This window comes from Mastigoproctus giganteus, chromosome 6 (genome assembly GCF_048544385.1).
Source record: "Mastigoproctus giganteus isolate SK-2022 chromosome 6, ASM4854438v1, whole genome shotgun sequence".
Classification (NCBI taxonomy): domain Eukaryota; kingdom Metazoa; phylum Arthropoda; class Arachnida; order Uropygi; family Thelyphonidae; genus Mastigoproctus; species Mastigoproctus giganteus.
The window spans coordinates 169,228,820-169,239,103 of NC_143580.1; the positions used below are offsets into that span (position 1 = coordinate 169,228,820).

The following is a 10,284-nucleotide window of genomic DNA, read 5'->3' on the forward strand; positions in this document are numbered from 1 at the left end:
CAGGCTGCTTATCTTCCATTGGTGTTAGGATGCTTTTGCGGCTGCTCACTCTCATTGTGGCATTTTCCCCATTACTGACAGCTCTCGCTCTCATCATCAATCCGCACACCACTCTCGAGTGCCACCGACGAGAATATACCTTTAAGGCCACGCGAACCGACAGAAAAGGACGACAGTGTTGGGATATGCTAACCGTCATGTCCTGCTGGGGACGATGTGATTCGGGAGAAGTAAGTATAAGACAAGGCGTTAGAAGCTATAGGAATGAATTCTGCGAAGAACTCATGAATAATCTTGCGTAGAAAACAACTGGGAGCGTGAAAATTGGTGATGACATCCTTTGAATCGTGAAAGGTCTCATTATTTACCATCAACGAGCTACCATATTAAAATGCAAAAATCATCTTTGAAATTTCTCGAAAACATTGCGCATATCAAATATACTTTGGTGTTTGCCATTCCATTTTTACCAGCTTTCATGCCTCCCAGTTTTTAATACGCAAGTTAAATGTTATTAATAGTTTAATTCTTAACGGTGACATTTTAAAACTTTAATCATTTAAATTAAATCATTTTTAAAGTACATAAAGATATTATTAATAATTAAGGGTCTTGATTATTAAATGGATCCAAATTACTTTACTCATTTCAATCATTGCTGGTATTTGTATTTCCAACTTTCTTTACTCACAGTCTGAATGACTACGAATAAGACTGTCACTGGGGCATCTAAGTCAAACACGTGACTCTTAACGTTAACCAAATGATCTCGCACAACCCACAAGGGGAAGGAATCATTGCTCGTGCGGGTTATTCGGTATAGGCTGCTTGCGACGCACGTACCACTTTAGGTGGAACTGCTTTATTCTTCGACATTGAACAAATAATATCGTCGAAGGATGAAACTCGAAGCTAAATGGATTATAAGAAAGAAAAATCCAAATGTGCACTTCTTAATACATCCTTCAGAGAAGATGTGGAGTATAAGGAAACTTCAAGTAGATATGTCTGAGAATGTTTTTCTCAAAAGGAAAAGGAAATACTTAAAACTGGATTAAAAATTTGCCAAATATTTTTGAAATTATTTATGCTGACACGTAATCATTTGAAACGATATCTGCACACTCTGGACCTATTCGAAAACAGGAAAATTACGAAATAATTATATCCCGCTGCTTTTGTACATAGTTATACATTTTCATTTTTCTCTTCAGTACCATGTATTTCATTTTGCATTCGCTTCATTATGTGTTGTCTTATGTAACGCGGCCCCTAAAAGTTAGGTCAACTTCACCATGGTTCTCTATGATGATAAACAAAACTCTGTACAATCGCCAGAAACGCTTCATTATCTTTCAGAATGTAAAAGAACGCCCTTAGAATTCTGTAAGTACCTATCTGTTTGTCAGCTTTATTATACAATCCTCTACATCGCTGTAGTTATCGCATAAATTTTGTAATACATGTTGAGTTTTAAGCTTTGATCTTCTAGTAGTGGAAAATGATGGAAAAAAGCAAGCTTATAAAAACAACAGCCAAAAAAACAACACTTTCCATATCACCCGCCCATCCCCTTTAACAATTTGTCCAGTTCTTCCTTGAATTTATTCAAAACACACACCTCTTCAACACCAGATCTACGTTTGTTCCAACAACCAACCACCTGCTGGCTAAAGGCAAACTTTGGCTCATCTATCCTGCAACCGGCCATCGTCAGTTTGAACTTATGACCCCTCATGTGCGCTGTCAAAGCAAGAAGAAGAATTGAGCAACCTCAGCATTGAGCTTGCTCAATCCATTCAATCAGATCTCTTCGCAGGTGTCGAGTCTCCAGAATCTGCAGTTTGCAGAACTGAAGCCTTTCTTGGTAAGACCACCCTTTTCTTCCCCTCACTAATTGAACGAGGGAGGTATATTTCACTTTTAGGAGAAATGGGAACTACAGATCACTATTATAAACTTTTAGGAAGTAAGAGAAGGCTGGTCCCATGAAGTTTACCATCGGAAAGCGTGCTGTACATCACTGGAATAAATTGTGCGACATTTATTATTTTTTTTATGATAACCCAAACAGGAAACGCATTACAATCTATAGTACTAAGTACAGTGCGTGGGTTGAAGCGAAGAGTTTGGTAAAATTCAAATCGGAACTGACAGCCAATTTTTGGCAACAGAAAACGTAGTAGAGAGTAAGAATTTTTATTTTTGTGTCTTTTAAAGTAAATACGACAAAACTATTTCCTTCTGTCATTGAGCCATCATAATACTAATACACAGTGTTTTGTGGAAGGCGCCACGGGTGGTTTCCCACATCTGTGCCACAGTACTTCGTGAAGAAGTACAGAATCTCTGTAAAAGCCAGAAAAGTGTAATGTCTGGTATAATATTAATACAGTATTAAGTAAGAAAAGAAAAGTTTGAAGGAAAGTTTTTAATCTTAATATCTTTCACCGATTATTCTAGCATTCACCGTGATGTTAAACTTCTAATACCGAGTGCGTGCAGTGAATCCTGGTACGAAGTAGAATTTGAAATTAAGTAGATTATTGAAAGCCAGACCCTGCTAATATGGACTGTATCCCATTAGGGATAAAGCTTAGTTGCAAATGCGTTTGTAATGTTTTTCTTCGCTGGTGCAAGCCTACCTCCAACGACTACATAATTCAACCTCAGTGACAGTTTGAACACAACCGAATATACAAGGGGGCAACGAATGTATTATTCCCCCCAACGAATTAGAATATGTTATTATAATTCCTCTTCAAAGAAACCGAATATAAAATAACAGTTTGAAATATTGTTTGGGATGTGGAAGATTCCATTAGAGGTAGGGACATCAGCATTTTGTCAGTTTTCTTGTGTCCACACGTCAGCGTGAGACCGTAATGTTCTTGACAACTCGATAATCCGACGCAAGTCCCGTGGGATAATTTATGCGACACAGTCCCTGTTACAAGCGCAAATGCTCTTTTTTTCAGAAACCCGTGTCTTCTCACTGTCACTTCGAGGACTCCAAGTTCTAATGAGGTTTTTCGGAGTGACTTTACTGGCGATCTTTCAACCGAAGCAACATCTTAGACGCGTTATCCCTACTCCAGTAATTTGCAAGTTCAAAATACTGCTTGTTGGTTCTCGTTCAAGAAAATGCTGTGATATTTGTAGTTCTGGCATATGACCGCGGTAGTCTCCAGCTACCATCTAGAGAATATTTACCAAAAACAGGTTTTACTAAGTTATGTGCTCGTGCGCGCGAAGATTTCTGAAAAAAAAAAGTGTCTAAAAAAGAAATTCCCGAATTATATTAAAAGTTTCAGATTTAAGAAAGAATGTGACATCTGTTGAAAGTAGAACTTCGACTCAATAGAAGTCTTGCGCTTAGAATAAAAATTATAACATTTTTAAAATATTTTGGTATCTTATGACAATAATTTCTTACGTGATTTTTAAAGTAATACTGTTATAAACCGATTGCTAACCAATTTTAAAATCAAAACATAAGTGGAATTTTCTCATGGATACTTTATCTTTAAAAAAAAAATCTATAAATATAAGAAAGAAAAATATAAACGAGTATACACGCACATATTATATTGCTAAAAGCTATCTGAACTCCACTGGACTTCATTGCAACAAAAAAATATCAACACCCGAGATGAATGGTGGTTGACGTAATCACCGATGGAAACGTCTTGGTGCTACTACAGCCTGGGAACCATCAAGTAGACCATAGAACTTAAAGGAGCGAGACCAGCGTGCACTCAGTAGAAAGGTACGTAGATCCCTTCAGTCCTCATTGAATGCTACCAGCCAGGAGTGCAGGGGGACCACGAGGAACCTGATATTAACAAGTATGATACGTAAGGAGCTGCATCGCATCCAGGATTTATGGAAGAGTTGCAGACACAAATCAACCATGCAGTGGACATTGCCGCCATTTTGGCTGATTCCAATGTAATTGATCTGTGGACCGTTGGAAAAATGAAATGGCAAGTTACAATTTTCAGAGTTGACTGCCTTGTTTGTATATACTGGATACTCGGTAAAGGTTGTTTAGAAGAGTGTCGTGCCATCTGCTAAGGTTGGTGAAGGTGCTGTCACCATCTGTGGTTATTTCTCATGGGACCATTGGTCGTCATTCTTGTAACGATGAATACCTTGCGGTATATTTAAATTCTCGGCTACTGCACTCTCCCTAAACGGAGTCAGCAGTATGGGCAGAGCACTTTCCTGTTTCGGTGTGATAATAAACCATGTCGCATTGCACAGCCTGAAGCGATTTGGTTTGAAGAAATGAGCGTGAGAAAGCTTCATTGACGTGCTCAGAACGCCGACCGTAACCCCGTTGAACAGTTTTAGGATGGACTAGAATGTCAGCTTCGGACCATACCAATGCGCCCACAATCATTAGCTAAATTGATCACTGCGTTTGAAAGAAGATGAAACAAAGTGCGGCGTTCCTATTACGAAAAATTGTTCTGAAGTCTACTGACGAGGATAAGCGTTTAATAAAGAGTACAAGTAGGGCGGAACTTCAAATAAATATTTTATCAATAAAAGCTTATAGCTTATTTGGTACATGTGCAGTAACATTTGGCAACTGAGATCATTTTTTAAGGCTGAAAAGGCATAAGTAGGTATTGGAACATTGTCCACCCATCAGGATTTAAATGAATATTTTAATGCTTATTAACAACCGCGCGTTATCAATATGCGTTATCGTTATTAGGATTTTAGGCGCATCAGCGACTTAGGCCGTATTGCGCGTATATATTGTCAGTAAATTGCCCGTATTCTGTGGATGATTTGTTGTTTTATGGTTGAAAAACTATCGTTTATGGAATAAAAAAACGCTACTTTTGCCCGAGATCGATGGGACTCGAATTCAGGTCTTTTCCAGCCTGTCTGATATTGTTGTTGGATTATATTTTAGAAGCATCTGCGACCAAGGCCGTGTTGCTCCGTTTATATTGTCTGTAAATTGCGTGAGTTCTGAGGTCGATTTTCTGTTTGCTGGAAAAAAAAAACTGGAGTTTCCAGGATGGACACAACTCATCCACAATTGCAGACTTCGCAGTTTTCAACAGGTCTTGATTATCGGAGGTTATACGCTGAAACGTAGCCTCGTTGTGAAAAAGGCCCATAAAAATTCCTCCATCATCGATGGGATTTGAACTCAGGTCTTTTCCATCCGGAGTGGATAGGATGGTGATCCTACCAACTGTGCCATCCACGAGGGTATTTCAGCGTATAACCTCCGATATCAAGACCTGTTGAAAACTGCGAAGTCTGCAATTGTGGATGAGTTGTGTACAGTCCTCTCAAAAGCCGAAATTCGTCTGTGAAAGTGTGCAGGGGCAATAGATGCCCGATTTTACGCTGAATACAGGCCTGAAGGATGGATAATTCCGCTGAAATATCCAGAAGTGCCGTTTTGTTTGTCATCTTATATAAGCATCTTTGCAAAGCACATTCGCGCGGTTGGATTCAGATACATCACATGATCGTGAAAAGTTAAAAAATTGGGAACAAAGGACACCTCGAAATCAGTCTTAAAAAAGGCAATAACAAAAGATAAAAGAACCAAAACCGTTGTAAGTTATTAGATATCTGAGTGTTAAGCAATTAATTAATTGCGCGGACTTCCTTTTAAAGTAATATTTCGAAAAGCGCATAATTACAGTTCATCATCATCGCCACAGTGCGGGTCTTTCTCTTCATTACGTTCAAGATCAAGCTTCGCTACCTCTAATGTTTTACTCCAGACGCCCGCACGTGCCTGCAGCGCTGAGAGAGAGAGGTCGCATCCACTCTCCCGCAAAACGGAAGTCGTTTCTCCACGAGAACCTGTTTGTCACTCTCATTACACCCTTTACTTCCGGATGGAAGAAGGGAGGCGAAGTATGACATTATCGGGAGATGTCATTACGCCGAACATCATATTGGGGGCATCGTACATCTCTCGAGAGATGAGATAAGGCTATTACGGCGATGTTAATAGAATAAGAAGGAAGCGATAGCAACAGTTGAGACGAGATGCTCCTGCTGAGTTCGCTCTGATGAGGAGAACGATGGAGGGGGGGGGGAAGATCTTTACTAAGCGCCATAAGCAGCCTCCGAAGGTCTTGCTGTTCTCAAGAATGAAATTTGAAATGACGTACAACGAAAGTTAGTTTCTCTGACAGCTCGTGGACAAAACTGTCTGTAATTTGATAACAATTTGAAAATAAGAAATACAATGATTTATTTTGCGAAGAAACACCCACTGCCTATTAATTAATACCGTCCCCTTTCTTATGTTTTAAACTGAACTGAATTGTATTTGGAACGCAATAGTTACGATAACACTCTCCTTTCACGGGGTGACACAGAGGCAAAGATAAACGATACAAGAATCGGACAGAACAAACGAGTTTTTGAACTTCAATTAAATGTGGATGGACTATCTTGTCCTCTCTTGTGTTTGCTGACTTCAAAATTATAAAATGATTAATTATTTTAGCCGTACTGTCATCATTTTGAAAAGTCCAACGTAGCATTGGCTGTCTTATGATTTCGCGTCTATATTTAATTTGAATTCCCAAATTCCTGATCATTATTCGGGTTGGACTATGACCATAAATTCTACCGTATTGTTCGAGAGATTTTTTAGGACCACCAGAACTTTATTTTGATTCATTATACTCGATAATAATATCATAGACAGCGCACACTTCGTTTGACCGACTCCTTGCCAATTCCATGGATATTCCACTTAACCAAAGTCGCGCTATAACAATACATTCCAACTCCCTTGATTCGCGCTTTTGGATGCAGTTTCGGAAAGGACTTTATAAGCAAAATTGAATTTGTCCAACTTGGAATCCTTCACTTTTGTCACAATTCATTCGAAAAGCATCTCTGGAACTCGATCATTGATATCGATTTTAGTGGCGTCTGCATACTTTACTGATTTCCTTCAAACACCCAAAATGTGTCCCCTTTCGGAGAAGTTGACAATTGAGAATAGAATGATCCATTTTTCCTCAGAAATTGCCTCACCAACAACACCTCGGTTCTGACTACATCATCGGGAGGATATTCTCTAATCTGTCTTCTGATTCTCAAATATCAAATCTTTGCTTAAAGGGACACATTTTTGGGTTTTCGACAGCGTAAATCGAGGGCACTAAAATCGATAGCGGTGAGCTGCATATGGAGCTGTCCAAAGCACTATGTTGAAAGGAGGAAAAAGGCTTGGCAAGGTAAATTCTGACTTAAGTTATTCCTGGAACTGTATAGCTACATCAATGGTTCACTGCAAAAGCCACGTCATGTATATGGTATCGAAAAATCGGACAGAAACCATGGTCATATCTCATCTAGTACCTCATCGTAACCAGTTCTGATACTTTTGGTAGTGTACAGATGGTCTAGTAAGTAGAAATGTGGATGCTTTGAGATAAGCTGCCCTTCTATAGCTTCACCTAAAGAATACCTAAATGTGGCATATTTAAAGATACCTCACCAGGCGTACAAGTATTTTCAAGGTCTCCCCTGTGCAGGAAATCACCAGTATTATCGGAAAGCTAAAAACTGCTAATAGATGCGCTTTTTGGAAATGCATTTGTGGAGCTGACAGTCGCTGAAATAAACGTTTAGGACTTCTAGATGACGTGACGCATTCACACATGCTTTGTGGTGGCTAATTCGACTATCGTTATCTGTCTGACTGCTCTCGTTTTTCAAAAACTTTATGGGTTCCGATACAAAACCTTAAGCCACCCCCACAAGTGTTGCGGATGACTTTTAGTTTAAATGAAGTGGTTCTAAAGATGCATGCTTGAGTGAAGACGTAGGCTGAGAAGTTAAGTTTCATTTGACATCTTTCTTTCATGAACTTGTTTTTCACCTTTCTCGAACCCTTCAGCTCTAAAAGTACTCTTTTGAGTTCGGTAAACTTTTTTCTGTAAATCCGAAACATCGCTAAGAAGTTAGACTTATAATAATCTTAAGCATAAAGTTTGATTATGAATATTTTGCATATTCACAATAAACATGAAATTAATATAAAAAATTGGACTTTTGATTATTGATCATCTTTTTCAAATTATATAATTCGTCTTTTATTTTACAGATAGCTGACTGGCGATTCCCTTTTAAGAAATCTTTCCACCCAGTCTGCATGCACGAGGAAAGACAGTTGCGGCGAACTCGTCTTCGACACTGTGATAGCGATGCCGACCCGGAACTCAGGAACTATCAATACTACGAAGCCGTGACGTGCGCCTGTCAGAACTGCAAGTCATCTACAACCAGTTGTGAAGGCGTTCCCTACAGAGGGGGCCGTGTTCCGTAAAATACCAACAGGAAAGGTCATTCGAGAGATTCCCATTGTAAATGTGCCTCGAAAGCGATTTAGAGAGAGAAAGAAAAAAAAAACTACAGGGCGGACCCATCAATTACAAGGATTTAAAGAGTTTGAAAGATATTTTGGTGTCAAGTGTGCTATGTATATATCTCTGGATGTTCCAAATTACCTCCCCGTTTCCACCAACACACATACCAACGTCCAACTTTTCCATCTTAGCGTAGAGTGGGCCAATTACTTCATTCATCCGTGGCTTCTGCCAGATCTGGTGACAATCGCAAACCCAGTAGAGACTTTGGTAAAGAATCGCTTCATCTGCTACTGTTAGGCTTAGCGTATGCATTTTGAAGCGAGTTCGAGTAGTATTTTGTGGGCTCACAAATTAATATATCGTCAGAGGGGTGTGTAGATCAGCAGCTATAACGTGTCTTATGTGTATAAGTTGCAATGGAGAGAACCGCAGCCGATTTAATGGATGTTTTCAGGTTTCATTGATGAATGTTAGAGATTCTGGAGTTACAGATCCCGTTGTCGTTGTTATTTGAAGAGGGGAGGTTGTCGCCGACATTTTATAGCTGAAAATCTGCACCCTTTAGAAAGCGAGGGAAATGCAAATTAAATGTATATTTAAAGAGCTAAATAGATGACTTAATCGAATTTGAAACATCAAAAAACAATTTAAAAAGAAAAATCAGAATTCATTCTGAATTAAGATGTCCCAAGGGATAAACGATTACGAATTTTGAACGCATCCATTTCTTAACTTGTACCACAACAGAGCAACAGGTTCGAAGATTTGGATTAATATTAAGAAACAAAAACACTTGAATGAAAGGTTTAATGGGGTTCGGAATTGGAAGAAATGCAGAATGAGTCCCGAACGTAAAATTCTAACATTGAAATTCAAGCTTCGTACTAAGACTGGTATGAAGCCATGAATTGCGTTCATTTTGCAGTCCTATTTGATTCCCACCACCCATTTGTATTAGCTACCAAACTCAACCTTCTTTTTCTTGTTTACTTGAACAGTATTCGAACTTGTTTCAACAGGCAAAAATGGACGTCGTCACTCCACTTCGTTGATACTTAATTGTTAATACTGTATATGTACTTTCATTTAAGAAGTTCTGTTTCATTGGCGGTAATAAAATGTACGTTTGAAAGCATAATTGGTTTCGTGTGTGTGTGCTTATTTATAGCTGTTGTTTATTTGATAATTATTTGAACAAAAAAAATAAATACCTTTCCATTGCAAGTGAGATGGGCAAAACGAAAGTTTTAAGGGACTTTGAACTTGGCATGGTAAATGGAAACTGTCTGAGTACGTCGAGATTGGTCCAACAACTAAATAACATTCATCTAATGGCGATCCTGTGGTGGAAACGGCTCACTGTTAGCATAACTCGTACCTTGTCATCACAGATTGCGTTTGCGACGAAGAACCCGAGTTCCACTTCCTCAACAAAAAAAAAAAAGAAGACATGTTACAAGTGGATCAAGACCACCAACACTGGACAGTGGAGGATTGAAAAAATGTCTGGTTTGAGATAACCTGGATCCTGCTATTTCACGCTGATGGGATAACAATAAGACGAAAGCAGCACGAGTACATGGACCCACTCTGTCAGTTGTCAACAATGTAGGCTGGTGGTGGAGAAACTATTGGGGTCCTTAATATTAGTGGGACAATTTATGATGGCACAGGTTATCTGGAAACTACTTTCAACCAGGCACATCCCCTTTATGGCTTCACTGTATCCATCTGCGATCCAACTGTATCCATTCGACATCGCGCCTTGTGTCAAAAAAGTTCTCTCAAGGAAACGGGATATTTCATATATAAACCTGCAAATAAATTAAAGCCGTAAATACAGAGGGTCTTTGGATCGACAGTCCTACGGTCACGAAAGCTGGGTGCTTTGCTTTCTCTCCTTTTT

At 39.1% G+C, this 10,284-nt stretch overlaps 1 protein-coding gene across 1 annotated transcript in view; it reads left to right on the plus strand.

Moving 5' to 3' along the window:
* The window catches only part of LOC150084739 (thyrostimulin beta-5 subunit-like), a 35,637-nt gene extending 26,212 nt beyond the window's left edge, over nucleotides 1–9,425 (plus strand). The window contains exons 2-3 of the mRNA XM_090375476.1: nucleotides 4–230; nucleotides 8,114–9,425. Of these exons, the coding sequence (XP_090231602.1) occupies nucleotides 30–230; nucleotides 8,114–8,335 (423 nt within the window). The 5' untranslated portion in view covers nucleotides 4–29 and the 3' untranslated portion in view covers nucleotides 8,336–9,425. The remainder of the gene's footprint in view (nucleotides 1–3; nucleotides 231–8,113) is intronic.
* The last annotated feature ends 859 nt before the right edge of the window (nucleotides 9,426–10,284 follow it).